We start from the raw sequence: 16,174 nt of genomic DNA on the forward strand, positions 1-16,174 counted from the left end.
AAATGGATAATTTACAAATGCATACCACAGTAAAATCCCTAGTGTTGAATTAGCACTTTAAAATGTTACAATTGTAAAATTTAGTTAGTTTTATATTTATGTGTACTTTTTCATTCAATCTCTGTAATTCTGGATACAAATTTAGCAAACATTTTTCATTACATCAAACATAATGCATAGCGTACAAAGCTAGACTGCTATCGAGGTTTAAACTTTCAGGCATGTGCCTCTGACCAGACCCAATCAGAGATGCCACAGCGAGTAAAAGCACATATATGGCAATGAATCTGAGAAAAGTAAAATGAGTAAAGGCAAAGTCAGGAAAACAATGCATTGCAATAGATCAGGCAGGAAATGGTAAAATCAAGAATGATAAGCATTAAATCCTTTAGAGCAGCAACATGTTTGAAAGTTTCAACCTTGAGAGAGCAGTAAAGCAGGCTGAAGACACTTGTCGTTGCTTGTATGGAATTCTGGATGTTGAATGTTGGCAAATGAATGTTACTTCAGGCAAAATCTTACACCTAGGACATCATGTAACACTACAACACAGTAAAGGGGAAAATGTCATTGTCATGTCTGTACGGCATTTTGGCATAAGTTTGGTTCTAAATGAAAGGTCAAGTATTTGTTAAAATGCAAGATGGTTATTCTATGGGCTGCATGAATGTAACAGTAATGTTACCATGATGTCAAGCCAGCCATTAGCTTTTTATATAGGCCTACATACAGTATGTCATACGGATACAGCAGTGTTTGCTATATAGCTGTTTTGTAGCAGTGGTAGCTGTAGGAGAGTTTTGTTGATTGTTCCATCTCCACTGCTGTCACTACTCAATTTGGTTCTTGTGCAGGTAATTGCACTAAAACATTATTTTATATTTGGGGACTTGATTTTGTTTAATGAACCACTTCGAAACACTGGGCCTATACTTATCTGTGCTTGTGTTGAGGCCAACTGAGGAAAAATAAATAAATAAATAAATAAATACTACAGCCTATACTGTAGGTATTAATAATGTTACCTAGGTAATAGGTAACAATAATTAATAATATTACCTAGGTTAACAGGTATTAATTAATAAAACTTTACCATACATTTATAGTAAATTGTATTTATATAAATTTTTATTGAAACACTGCTATTAAAACACCATTAACTCAATTAATTAAATATAACAGCCTACAAATTAAACTAAATACACATTTATTTTCTTTCTTTTAACATATCTTTTCCTATAGTTACTATGTCTCCATGCTGAAACAATTCCTATTGGCTGTCTCACCGTGTTGCTTTGAACATGATTGGTTAATCTGACTGTTATCCAGGAAACTCACCCATGACAACTGTTCGCGGCTCTCACCGGTCAAATGTGAAAATCTGTCTGTTCACCTGTAGTGGCTGTTACTTGGATTATTTTCTACATAAGCCCTAAGAGGAAATGCATTATTAATTTTTTTTCTGTTGTTTTCTCGTGATCACGACTTAATTTTCTCGTGATCTTGACATAGCCACATGTTTTTCGCTTTTGAATTGGGTGGTCTGAAACAAAATGTACTATGTTCTATGTTGTTTAAAACATCTACATATAAATACCAGGGAATAAAAGCTGAAATTCTAAACTCTCTGCTCGTATTTAACTTTTGATCTCAAACCGAAAGTTCTTCAGTCTACAGGAAAACAATTGAATTGTCCTTGCCGCTCCAATAGTTTTGGAGGGGACTGTATGTGCAAAACATGGCTCAAATAACCTTGTATGAGTTAAGTAACATCCGATCATCGTCATCGTCATCTGTAAATCTTGTTGTATATAAGGTGCCAGCATGTAATTCAGTTTAATTAAAACTTACATTCATACATACATGCACTTACATTTTAATTATGTTTACATAATTACAACTGCAAACATTAATTCTATACTAGAACCTGCAAGATTAAGTACAACTAGAACCTGAAACCTGAAAACCTATGCTGCATGTAGATATTACATTGTAATAGAAATGTATTTTTAAAAATCTTGCATGTACATGACATTTCCCAGTCATTTAAGAACTTACTTATATTTTAAACTTGTATTATAAAACCCTCTTTATATCTCTTTCTTTAACAAACCTACCATTTTACTGCGTAATGTAAAAAATAATTACAGAATTAGTATTATATAGGCCCAAATATGCAGATTTCTTAGAGCTGCATAAATTGGTAAACAGAGGCTCCAATATTTAGCCAAAGACAAGCAGGCAAAATCAAGAGAAATTCTGCATCATAAGTGAAGCCGCCTGGAGCAGCTCTAGCTCTCAGAGATTTGAAGCAGGTGGCAACATTTCCCACTGCATCCACAGCAACCAGTTCCAACTCTCGGAAACAGCAAGATGAGTTGTAGACTACCATCGTGACATTCATCCCTGTGTCACTGAGAACAGTGGTGGTGATGAGTGTGCCATTTCCCTGGAGGACTCTCACACTTTGAATACCTGACCCATCAGTCATTTTGGCAGTGAGGTACCATGAGGAAAGGCTGCAGTTCACTGAACAGTCAGCATTTATGGTAACCTCCTCACATAGTGGATGAGTAATGTCTGTTACCTTAAAGAAGTAGAAACAAAAGTTGAGTTTTTACCCAGTTTGGCCCCAGTCACTTTGTAATAACTATAATGCATGGCAGCCTGTGAAAACCCTACACATGGTGAGATTTCGACATTTTAAATTACTTGATTTAAATTTCAAGATTTCCTTCCATTTGTGGCACAGGAGCATCATTTTGACAGCAGGCATTTAGCTATCCAAAAATGTCAACAAAACATGACATTTGCTATGTTAAGGTGTTTGACATCATTACGCAGACAGACTGCTTTCTCTTATTGTGTTTGTACCCAACATGATCTTCAAAAAATGAATTTAGGCATTAGCACTTTCTTTGACAGCATCCTGGAATATTTAATGTACTGTAATGTAAGTAATTACCGGAGCAACAATAGCAAGGCGCAGCACAATGTAATTGGAATCACCTCCATCCATTTCTTCAGCTTCAATCGTCAGAGTGACATCAGTTCCAGAGGAAGTATTTTCAGGAACAGTCAGAGTTACTGCACCATTCGCACTGCCCCCACTCTCGAGAGTTATGGATGTGTTAAAGTGGGTGTCAAAATTGCGATCATTGCTGACTCTGATATTAAAGCTTCCTCCAGAGCTGCTGGTTTCCACTGTAAAAGGCAGAGTGAATGGTTTTCCTGGTTCAATTGTTCCAACAGGTTGAGTCTAAGGGTGAGTAGAAAGAAAGTCAATCCCTAAAAATCTGTAAAAGCCATTATAATCAATCTTTGCAAACTTTGACTGCACTTGAGCAGCTTTCATGAGCAGTAAATAATGTGGACCAAAAGGAATGCTGGTCTCCAGTATACTTTGTGCTTAATAAATAAGATTCTAGAAAATTTTGGAATGAACACATTGACTCTTAGGGTGAGTATCAAGAAAATACTCTCTTACTCCTCAAAATAAGAAAATGTAAAAGCCAGTATATATAAATTTTTGTGAACCTTGATTGAATTTGATTATTTGTTGGATGGAAATTGCTGTGTTGATCTCATAGTTCTTTTGCACATGCTGATTAATTAGCTTGCATTATTATTATTATTATTATTATTATTATTATTATTATTATTATTATTATTATTATTATTATTTGTTTAAGAATTTTTTGGAATATAAACTTACAGTAATGGTCACACTTGATGTTTGGAATTGAGTTGGTGACTGTCTCTGAAAGGTGTTATTTGAAGATCTAGAAGAACTGATCTGTCCATCTACACGAACAGTAAACTCTCCTGCTGGGATGCTGTTGAAGGTCACTAAGTACTGCCCACTAGCTACCTCTTCTAGTGTTCCATTTAAAGAGTTTGAACTTGAGGCTTCCACCAGAGACACCTTTGTAGGCCTCAGACTGTCCCCACCGACCATGGATACCATCAACGTGATATTGGTGTCTGAATGAAAGGCAAACAAAGCAGAAACATGTGTTTATTCAGAACTAAAGTATCTGATTGTCACATGTAAAGAGTCGTTCACTTACTAGCTGCAGGCCTGCTGTTTAATACAGCATAGCTTGAATGAAACTCCTGGGAAAGTTCTACAAAGTCAAACAGGAAATCAACCTCGCTTTGACCTGTATAGTAAATAGAAAAACAGAAATATTTTTGTAAACATTATTTTTTTTTTGCAATTTATTCTTTCATACCAAATTAGGAGAGTTGTACAAAGATTTTTACCAACAACTCTGATGGTGTAGAGCTGTGTTGATTTAACACTGAAAAGCCACAATCCAGTGGGGTCTGAAATATTTGGTTGCACTGTGTGAAAGTTACCAACTCTCTGAATAAGCCCCAACGCCCCAATCAGTTCAGTGCTGCTCTGTGAGATTCCTGGGTTAGATAACAGCATTATTATAGAAGTTTAGCATAGTATTGCATGATATTGACATTACACAAGTTTCTTAGTGGTATCTAAGAATGAGGGTTATTGATTCATTTCCCAATCTACACACCTGAGGGACTAGTGATGGTGTAATCTGGAGAGTTGCCTGTGATGAAAATGGTCAGGTTTTGCACAGAAGAATCCACAAAGACTGAGAAGATTTCCACTTTTGCTGTATTTCTTATAGCCTGGAATAGAGTGACCTAGAAGCAGAAAAGTGAGTGTTACTCATCACTCAATGCTAATATGAATGCGCTTAGAAATAGTTCTAATTTTAATTTTTTATTTTAACACAGCAGATCAGCTCATGCAAGGTCACTAAACTTTAAAGATAACAACAAACTGTACAAAAATGCAAATCTAAGAAGGAAGATTCTGCATAAAATGTCAAGACTTATAAGTAAATACCGTAATAGGATATAGAATTTATAGTATGTAGTTCAGTCCAATCTTATCCATAAAGGTGAAGCTGCAGGTTTTTGTTCCTACTACGACAGAGCCACACCTTCTTCCTCCTGTTTAAATAACCTGATCTGATTGGAATACAGACCTACAGCCAGACTAACCCTTTCATAATTTCCAACTATACATTTATAGTTTTTGACACCCTTATCCAGGGTGACTTGTATTTATCTTATTTATACATTTGAGCAGTTGAGGGTTAAGGGCCTTGCTCAAGGGCCCAACAGTGGCAGTTTGGTGGTGATGGAGTTTGAACTCATGACTTTCTGATCAGTAGTTCAACGTCTTAACTACTGAGCTAACACTGCTAACGCTTGTGCACTACATCCATTAAAGACACATTTCCTTATACAGATACTTCTAGAAGCAGTCGAACCTCTATTAAAACAATTAACTCCTCCCTTAACCCTGGCTATGTACCTAACTCCTTTAAACTAGCAGTTCTTAAACCGTTGATTAAAATACCCTTCCTTGACCCTTGTCAGCTGTCTAACTATAGCTACTCCTGAAGATTGCCCCACATGTATAGCTGTTTGCTGTGAGATTGCTGTGGTTGGTAATTCATAAACACCCTAAAGATTGCTGTGGATGGTTTCACTTGCACAAGACTGAACTCACTGAAAACAGTCTACAATTAAAAAAGCACACTGAACTAATTAATTTACATCAGTTTCACATAAATTAATTGAGTTAGATTCCAATAATTTGTTTTTGTAAATCCTACATGATTTGATCAATTTTAAAGCCCTGAATAAAATCAAACTTTGTGTGCTGAGGCAGCAATATTACCATTGTGTTTTCGATTTTCTTTGAATACTATATTTATTTCTTCCTGTCAGTGCTAACAACCTTGTAAGATTTCATGGCCTAACTGGATTTCATTAATATTACATGAATTGATCACACTCATTCTATATAATTCAATCTAGCAATTAGAAAATTGTTTAAATTAAATTTCATACAAGCACTGAAACTAAGTTTTGATGATAAATGATTTTTATGTATACTATATGTCATTTGTTCTCTTAAATCTGATCTTTTTTCAGGGTATGCAAAATTATTCAGGGTCTAGACTTAAAGCTAAAAATGCTAATGAAATAAAAAATGATGCTCATACTTTTCAACACACGCAGTACTGTTTGAATTTACAGCAATTTACAGGAATGACTCATGATCAAACTATTCGGCTTTTGTGCCTGGTTCCTCTCAAGGTCTCTTCCTCATGCAGTCTTAATGAGTTTTTCATTGCCAAAATAGACTCTGGCTTGCTCATTAGGAAACTAAATCTAAATTAATAACCATTAAATATTGTTAAAAAGTACTATATAAATAAAATTTTATTTAATTTAATTCAATTTACAAAATAATTTATGCATTATTTACTAAAGTAGGCAGAGTGGGGTGAGTAGTAGGCTGAACTGTTTTTTTTTTTGTCAGAATCTAAGTCAAAGAAAGTCAGCTAAATTAACTGAAAGAAAAACATTGATAAAACATGTCATTGATGGTACTATTCATTCTTTCATTCATCTTCAGTAAGTGTTATATCTTGTTCAGGGTCAGAGCAGATTTAACACCAATCCCAGGAATATGTATTAAAAGGAATGGCAGACCAAATGATGGCTATAATGCAACTGGCATTTAGCTGTAGGTGGTAATATTATTCTATTATCAAAGTATTCCTTTAATTACCAGTGTAGATCTAGAGGTAACTGCAATAATGTTAGTAGCTTGGGACAGTGTTTCTTTGGTGACCTCAATAGCATGGCCCCCAGAGGCCTGAGCCAGGTCCTGGTAGACCTGAGAATTGAAAACCTGAGAAACTTGCTGCTGGCCATTTGCAATCTCGTCATTCCTTCTGCGATGCTGAGAACTAACGGAGTTGGTTAGCATAAAAGTCACCTTCAGGGAAAGAAAGAATATGTAATTAGTGTTTTGCTTATATTATTTCATTGTTGCGATGAAAGCAAGACAAATACATGATCGGATCTACAATTTATAGATTAAATCTTTTTTTAAATAAATTTTTTTTAAACTTATAAATCAACAGTATCAATAGATTGCTTGTGTGTACAGTATATGAAAATTTGTATGTACTCACTACAGACTTTGTTCTCTCAATAAGGGCTTGTACAGTATTTCTCAACCATTTATCTTTTGCATCAGCATCGGTGAAAACAAAAATCTCAGTCTGTGTTGGAGATCCAGTGATGGCGAGCTGGAACAAAAAGTATGCTACGATTGCTACTTGAATGCTTGTAATTAGTCAAGACTAAACAGGTATTATGTATGGGCCAGCCTAGAGCAGGGATTTGACTGACTGACTGATGGAATGACTATCTGAGGGATAGCTTCACTGACTGACTGAGTGACTGACTGATGGAATAACTAACTGAGAGAGAGCCTCACTGACTGACTGACTGATGGAATGACTAACTGAGGGAGAGCCTCACTGACTGACTGACTACATTACATTTACATTTATTCATTTAGCAGACGCTTTTATCCAAAGTGACTTACAAATGACTAACTGACTGACTGATGGAATAACGGAATAAATAACTGAGGGAGAGCCTCACTGACTGACTGACTGACTGACTGACTGATGGAATGACTAACTGATTGAGAGCCTCACCAGCTGATTGACTGCCTGACTGATGGAATGACTGACTGAGGGAGAGCCTCACCAACTGACTGACTGACTGACTGACTGATGGGATAACAGAATATCTAACTGAGGGAGAGCCTCACTGACTGACTGACTGACTGATGGAATGACTAACTGATTGACAGGCTCACTGACTGACTGACAGACTGACTGATGGAATAACGGAATAAATAACTGAGGGAGAGCCTCACTGACTGACTGACTGACTGACTGACTGACTGATGGAATGATTAACTGATTGAGAGCCTCACCAGCTGATTGACTGCCTGACTGATGGAATGACTAACTGATTGACAGGCTTACTGACTGACTGACTGACTGATGGAATGACTAACTGATTGAGAGCCTCACTGACTGATTGACTGACTGACTGATGGAATGACTAAATGAGGGAGAGCCTCACCGACTGACTGACTGACTGACTGAATGAGTGAGGAGCTGACTGATTTAAAGAGCATCCAACAGCTAAACTACTTTATCATACCTGAAGTCCTGAGAGACACATTTCAGGAGAATCTCCTCCACCAGCAGCTGTAAGTGCATTGAGTTGCTTTTTAAATACATTAGGATCAGTTGTTCTTGAAAGTGGGCCATAATCTGAAAGAATGTGTAGGCAGAGAGGAAATAGTTTATTGTTTGTTTATATACAGTCAGGTGAAAAATTATGACAAATTGCGTGACAAATTTGTCAAGCAAACATTTGATCCTCTTTGAAACAGTGCCTGTTAATGACGTTGATACACTCTATCAAATGATACATAAAATTGACATTTTTCAGTAACTGTCACAATTTAAATTAACAACAACAACAACAACAACAACAACAACAACAACAACAACAAAAAAACAGATCAGTAACCTGGAAAAAGTAAATACACCCCTACATTTATCACTAGAGTTGGGTGTAACGCGTTATAAAGTAACATGTTTCTGTAACCTAATTACTTTTTCTGATAATGCAGTAATGTAACGCATTACATTATAAATTGATGCAATTTGATTACAGTTACTGATGTCAATAAAATTATGTTGCTTGCGTTACAAATGTATTGTTAAGAAAACAATATTAAGTAAAATGTATTTTTAAAATAAATCATGTTTTCCCCCGAAGACTTTTTCTTTAGCCCCGTATAAATCTCCACTTGGAGCGGTTTATCATTACGCAACTGAATGTCAGTAAAAGAAGACGGCCGTGTTGTAATTTGATATCTTCAGTGAACGGAGGCGAGACCAATCAGACAGTGTTTACAGGAAAATACGTGGAAATACTCATGTCTTATTGGCTGACAGCTCTCAATTCTGCCAAATGATATACACAGATTTTTTTTTTTTTTTTTTTTTTTTTTTTTACCGGTAAAGGGGTTGAAACGAAAACACTAACATCCTCTGAGGCTGAGCCGGAAAACAAGGTGTGTAAATGTCTACATGAATTCCAGTTAATGTGAACATGCTATGAGCAGAGGAAAGATAATGGCACTGTAGCAGCTAAACCCATACAATGACAGCTTAGCTATGCCTCCCCTTGGCTAGCGAAACCAAACGAGCCTAGTTAGAAAAGTTTTATATTTTATTGGTCTGATAGATCAACAGTGACAACACCCAAGGCATGTTTTATGATAAATCCAACTTTTTCTGATCATGTCATACCACGAGTTTCACTTTGCAGTGTATTTTTGTAGGTTTGATAGGTTTTGAACGTAAACTGAAAGTAAAGTTATTAGTAATCTGATTACTTTTTACATGCAGTAATCAGCAATGTAACTAGATTACAATTTAGTAATTAGTAATCTGTAGTAGATTAAGTTTTTTGAGTAACCTACCCAACACCGTTTATCACACCTTCAAATCATGTAATTAGAATTAGGTGTTCAAGATTACTTGCAGTGATCAGAACCTGCTTAGGGAGGGCAGGTGGAGTCGGTCTTATTTATAACCCTCTCATATCTAGTGTCTGGTGTTCCCTTTGCTACTGATCAAGCACATCGGCTGGTCAATCAAGCACAGTAATACCATGGTCACAAACCAGATACTAGTTGTTTTGGCACTGTGGGCATGTGCCAAGCCTGATGGAAAATGAAATCAGCATCTCCATAAAGCTTATCAGCAGATGTAAGCATAAAGTGCCCTAAAATCTCCTGGTAGACGCTGCATTGACTCTCAACTTGAAAAAACACAGTGGAGCAACACCAGCAGATGACATGACACCCCAAATCATCTTGGATTCTGTTCCTCTCCACTCTTTCTCCAGACTCTGAGACCTTGATTTCCAAATGAAATGCAAAATTTACTTTCATCTTCCCCATGATTGTAGTTGTGTGTCCTGAACCAGACTGAGAGGTTAAAGGCTCAGGAAACCTTTACAGGTGTTTTGAGTTAATTAGCTGATTAGAGCTCTTCTCAGGTCAAAATTTTTGTATTATAAATTCTTTATTCTAATATTTTAATATACTGGTTTTTTGATTTCCATGAGCTGTAAGCTGTAGTCATCAAGATTAAAACAAAACAAACAAAAAAGGCTTGAAATATTTCACTTTATGTATAATGAATCTAGAATATATGAAAGTTCCACTTTTTAAATTAAATTAAGGAAAAAATGCACTTTTCCACAATATTAACATTTTTTGTGATGCACCGATATATATTAAAACTTCTTAAACTGCATTTGCATCTGTCTCCTCCTCTTTGATGTGCATCTGTCTCCTCCTCTTTGATGCAGAACGTGACACTTACTTAGCTATTTAATATGTATACTACAGTATGTAATCACATACAACTGTTCTCTTACCAGTCTTTCTTTTTTTCTCTCTGTTAAAGTTAATAATAGCAATACAATACAGCATGCAATTTAGACTGAATTACATATAAAGAGCAACCAAACTTACCAGGGTCATTAAATGGTACCAGGATGTATTCTGAACGTTGAGCTGCAGTGCCTGTTTTACTGTCAATGATGGATGAAGTAACTCTCCTGACTTCGTCAATGTCTTCAGACATGTTGCTAGTGGTGTCGATAACAAAACACAGCACTGACGTCTGGCTGAGTCCCATCAGTCTGAAGGATGAGGAGTCACACACATAACTGTACTACTGAGCAGATGAACCTGGGTTCAATGCTAAAGAGAAGGCAGAGGAAATAACTACCATGTAAACTGTTATAATTTTAAAATGTGTGATTAACCCTATTTAACACTATGTTAGAGGAATAATCAGAATATGGTTGTGAATAACATCGAAAACGTGAAGCTTGAAACATCACCCAAAGAGGCAAATGGACATGGCACACCTAACATGTACATAGGATTGGGCATGTGTGTATGCTTTTATTTATGTATAGTACTGTGAAAAAGTATTTACCCCCATCCTGATTACTTCTGTTTTTGTGTTTGTCTCATACTAAATTGTTTCAGAAATTAAAATAAAATCAAAGATAAAACTAAAGCAACCTGAGTAAACAAAAAAGTAAAATTTTAAAATGATAATGCTATATATTGAAGCAAAAAAAGTTCTCCAACATCAGCTGGGCCTGTGTAAAACTGTATCCCCCCCCCCCCCCCCCCCCCCCCCCGCCGCCGCCCAATTCAATCAAACCAACACATAAATAGAACGTTTTCAACAGCATGAAGTTGGTTAAAAGGTCTTACCCAGTAACACACTATGCCAAAGTTGGAAGAAATTCCAGAAATAATGAGGAAAAACTTTATTGAAATACATCAGTCTAGGAAGGGTTACAAAATTATTTCAAAGGCTCTGGGACTCCAAAGGCCCACAGTGAGAGCCATTATCTCCAAATGGAAAAACAGCACAGTACTGAACTTCCCCAGAAGTAGCCAACCTTCCAAAATTCCTCCAGGAGTACAGCAACTACTCATCCTGGAAGTCACAAAAGGCCCAAGGACAACATCAAAGGAACTACAGGCCTCTTTTGCATCAATAAAGGTCATATGGAGTTCATGACTCCACTATCAGAAAGACACTGGGCAAAAATGGCATCCTTGGAAGAATGGTGAGGTGAAAATCACTGCCAACCCAGAAGCACATTAAGACTCATCTGAATTTTGCCATAACACTCCCTGATGATCCTCAAACCTTTTAGGAGAATGTTCTGTGGACTGTGTGGAAAGTGGAACTGTTTGGAAGACAGGGGTCCCATTACATCTGGCGTAAACTAAACACTGAATTCCACAAAAAGAACATCTTACCTACGGTCAAGCATGGTGGTGGAAGTGTGATGGTGTGGGGATGCTTTGCTGCTTCAGGGCCTTCCGGATAAAAAAAAAAGAAAAACATGAATTCTGCTTGCTCTCTACCAGAAAATCCTAAAGGAGAATGTCCGGTCTTCAGTCCGTAAGTTTATCTAAAGCGTAGGAGTTAGTCCATCTCTGAATGGCTAAAATAAATAAATAAATATTTTGGAGTGTCCTAGTCAAAGTCCTGACTTGACGCAATTGAGATGCTGTGGCAGAAAATTAAATGGGCAGTTCATGCTCAAAAACCCTCCAGTGTGGCGAAACTAAAGCAGTTCTGCAAAGAAGACTTGCCAAAATTCCACCACAGTGATGTGAAAGACTGATCTCCAGTTATTGGAAGTGTTTAGTTGCAGTTATTGCAGCTAAAGATGGCACAACCAGATTTTAATTTTAAGCAGGAAATTAGTTTTTCACATGGGTAATGGGTGTTGGATAACTTTTTTTTTTTGCTTCAATAATAAAAAAAAAAAACTGTAATGTGTCTACTCAGGTTGCCGTTGTTTTATGTTGTATTTTGTTTAAAGAGCTGTATGAGATCAGCACTGTGTATCATTTCTTAAATCTTATTTTATACATTGAAAGGCTTTCTCTGATACCTAAGAAACTCAGAATCTCCAACTGCTGCTCTAATGTCTTGCAGTAGCTCTCTGGTAGCAGCAGTGGCTACCGATGCTGCCACTTCATGTAGATGACCATGGCTGGAATCGGAAGCATCCTTATTTATTCCACCTTGCCACCAACTTGATGGATCAATTATTCCTCCATGACTGCATTTTCCTTAAGATGAAATGAAATGTGAAGATACAGGTGATTTGATTTGTTTCTCAGAGTGAATAAAATTGGTATACATTTTTTAAATAAAAAAAATTCATTGCAAACAGAATTTATTTTTTATGTAATATTCTGGCAGTCCACCAGCATGGACCTCATAATTTGAAGGATCTGGTGAGACTCTTGATGGAGGAACGGTCTCAGATCCCTTGCCATGTATTCTCCAACCTCATCAGGCATTGTCAGAGAAAACTCAGAACTCTTATCTTGGCAAAGGGAGGTAGCACAAAGTATTGACTTAAAGGGTGGCAATAATTGTTGCACACTTATGTTTAACCAAGATTTTTTTTTTGATAAACCTGTGTTGTGTTTGCAATTGAGAGCATGAGAGCAGAGTATTTTTTGAATTTTTTTTTACAAAAGATCAAAAGTTTAAACAATAAAGACAGTTATTCACAACCTTCTTTGCTTATATTTAGCAAGGGTGTCAATATTAGTAGAGGGCACTGTATGAACCAAAGCACTGACTTTATGTGTCTAACTGAAACTTAGGCAATGGCTTATTGACTTCTTTGTTCTGAACCAAGTCACATGCCCATAGTATCAGTATGTGGATAAGCCATATAAGACTGGTAATGATTTTACCTTTGCATGCAAGAAGTAAATTTCCCTTTTTCTAGCTTCCCCCCCCAAAACAGTTCACTGCAGAAAAAGTAAACGAGCAAATGGTGGCATATGAGGTCTCAAGATTGCATTTGTTTAATTATTTAATTTGCCATTTTGGACTTATTTTTTCCCAGGAGTGTATAGTACAAAATACTTCTTTTGATATTTAAGTCCCTTCATGGTCTGGTCTCCACCTATTTTTCTAGCTTCCTTATTCCACACTCATCAGCACATACTCTAAGATCTTCAGCTCACCTGCTCGCTGTCCCTTCTTCCCGGCTCTACACAATGGGAGATTGGGCTTTTTATGTTGCTGCCCCAAAACTACAGAACCCTCTTCCTCTCCATCTCTGTGCCTTCACTGCCCCTCCCCAATTTAAAACCATCTTGCTTCTCCACCTACCCAATGACATGCAGTATGTTCCTCTTATTGCTTGCAGTGCATATTAGTTTGCTATCTTTTCTACATAGTTATATAAAATGCATTTTATTCTTTATTCCTTTGAATTCCTTCCTAATTTTATTAGATTACCTCTGTCTTTATTTCATCGCTGACCAGATTTTACACATTACCTTTTGGTTTTGAGAAACCAAAATATCCTGATGTTAATTTCTTCTGTGCAATGATCTCTTCCAGGATGTTTCCTGTACAGTCTTTGCCATTACAAGGCCTGCAGGTTGCTGAATCTGGCAAAGAACATAAGAAAATTATGTTTTATGAAATCAGATATTTGTTTCATGTTCCCTCCAACATGGTATGCTGTACATTTTGTTTCTAGAATAATTTCCACATAATGAATATCTTCATTTAATAAAATGAACTATGAAATCATGTGTGAATATTGCCATGTATTTCACTACCAAATGGGCTCATACACGAAATATACCATAATTTAAAGCTGAATAGCATTTGAAGGGGATTTTGAGGTTTGAGATTGAGGTTGATGCAGGAGAAAAACAAGGATAGATATTAATAAGATTTAAAAAAAATTCCCCTATAACTAGTATCTTGTCATAATAGTTTTCAATAAAGCTGTCATGAAGGAATCTTCTTATGTTATTAATGTATAACAAATGTCGTGAGATTAGTTGTCATTGTCTTAAATGATTAAATAACACATGTATACCACCACCGGTCCTACTACTCTATGGAAAAAAACAACAACAACAACAAACAAACAAACAAACAAACGGGTAAACACATCTGCAGAGAAACATTCATGTAACCACATGGGTGTTCATTTACCTGCTATGTTGTTAATTGGGGTGTCTGGTTTAATCAGGGTGGAATAAGGTTCTCTGTTTCCTAGTTCAATCCAGTTACTATGACTGTAGAAATCCTTAGTGAAAGACATAAACCAGGGTCAGATTACAATACAAACACGACAGATCAAAGTAGGCCTTGTTAGTTATTAATTAAACACTAAAAATTCATCCTTGTATTTAACTTAATAGCTACCATATAATGCCCAATAAAACTAGGTCATCTCTTTAGTTATTATAGCAATGACGTGTAACATCTTTAACTTTATTTTGAAATATACAATATAGTATCTTCTATATTCTACAATATACAGTAGTATCTTAATTATTAGCAATGCAATTATTGTACAGTGACATGGTGTCATACCTGCAAAGTGTGTAGGATTTTACCAAGTGCCTCTCTGGCAGCTTGATAACTCTGCTGCTTGATACTGTATTTGACAGCAGAAACTCCTTTAGTAATAAGATTCCATCCAGCTAAAAACTCCTCATTGTCAAAATGGTAACTTCCAGTAAAAGGATGCCTAATGTCAACCCAGGAATTGCATTTACTTATTGTATCAATGCTCCTTTGAAAATCTTTGACTGAATCAGATGAGTAACACCCTCTTGCCACTGAAGTTACTGTCGGTTCACCTGCCTGCAATAGGAAATTCATGCACTGATATAAAATACATGTTTTATTAAAAAATACTTTTATATTTCAACAGATACTGTATTAACAGTGTTGTTCACCAGAACAAAACTTTGTCCCTCTTGTAACGCTCGCAATCTGCAGATATCGGCTGTTGTCTGTAAAATTGCATCACGGGTTATGTCCTGATGCTTCTTTGAATTTGACCACAAAATCTTAAAGGCCAGAGTTTGACTTGTCATGAGGAACATCATGGAATACATCAATGTCTTGATCAGCATGTTTGTGGTTATGATCATCAAAACTTTGGAGAGAGATAAAGACTTGGCATAAATAACCTCCAAACATAATATGACTATATAAACAGACTTGCTTTCTGAATATTTATATACAGTGGAGTCCAAAAGTCTAGTGCACTAGTGAAAATGCCTCTCTTTTGCATTATTTTCTAATTTAATGCAATTTTCATTGTAAATTATGTTACTTGACAACAACTTGAGTGAAGAAAAGAATCTTTGAAATGTCTTAGTATTTGGTATGTCCTGATATTGCTTTAATAAAAGTGTGCAATTGAGCTGGCATGGACTCAAATCTTTTCATCCATTTCAAAGATCAAATCCAGATTTCCAATGTGGTCTCATATTTTTGGACCCCACTGTATATATTTCTTAAATAATGAAATAATGAAATGAATAAAACAGTATGCAATAATGTGAATCATACCTTAAAGTTGATGGTCTAGATGATCAGTGAACCTCTGTTGCAGTGAACATTTCCTTATGCTTTTTCCTTTCTGTAATACTTTCAAAAACGGTTGTGAAAGCCACTCCCATTATGAAACATGATATCACCTTTATTTTCATAGCACATGTCAGAACAAAGAACATTGGCCAAAATTTCTCAGTAGTCTCAGGTAAATCCAAACAACAATGAAAACACAAATAAAATGAAATAAATGAATTAAAAAAAAAAAGAGTAAAACTAAAGAATGATAC

At 36.1% G+C, this 16,174-nt stretch overlaps 1 protein-coding gene across 1 annotated transcript; it reads right to left on the reverse strand.

Moving 5' to 3' along the window:
* Nucleotides 1-1,442: 1,442 nt before the first annotated feature.
* On the reverse strand, nt 1,443-15,973 carry LOC108263484 (von Willebrand factor A domain-containing protein 7). Its single transcript, XM_017464307.3, has 16 exons — nt 15,903-15,973; nt 15,281-15,483; nt 14,913-15,185; nt 14,529-14,622; nt 13,856-13,969; nt 12,442-12,622; nt 10,481-10,650; nt 8,083-8,195; nt 7,032-7,148; nt 6,623-6,832; nt 4,542-4,674; nt 4,267-4,419; nt 4,071-4,163; nt 3,716-3,984; nt 2,966-3,259; nt 1,443-2,587 (listed from the first exon to the last, which is right to left on the reverse strand). Exons 2-16 carry the CDS (start codon nt 15,476-15,478, stop codon nt 2,186-2,188), a joined length of 2,814 nt encoding a protein of 937 aa, XP_017319796.1. The 5' UTR covers nt 15,479-15,483; nt 15,903-15,973; the 3' UTR covers nt 1,443-2,185.
* Nucleotides 15,974-16,174: the final 201 nt, after the last annotated feature.

The sequence above is a fragment of the Ictalurus punctatus genome, chromosome 3 (genome assembly GCF_001660625.3).
Source record: "Ictalurus punctatus breed USDA103 chromosome 3, Coco_2.0, whole genome shotgun sequence".
Taxonomy (NCBI): Eukaryota; Metazoa; Chordata; class Actinopteri; order Siluriformes; family Ictaluridae; genus Ictalurus; species Ictalurus punctatus.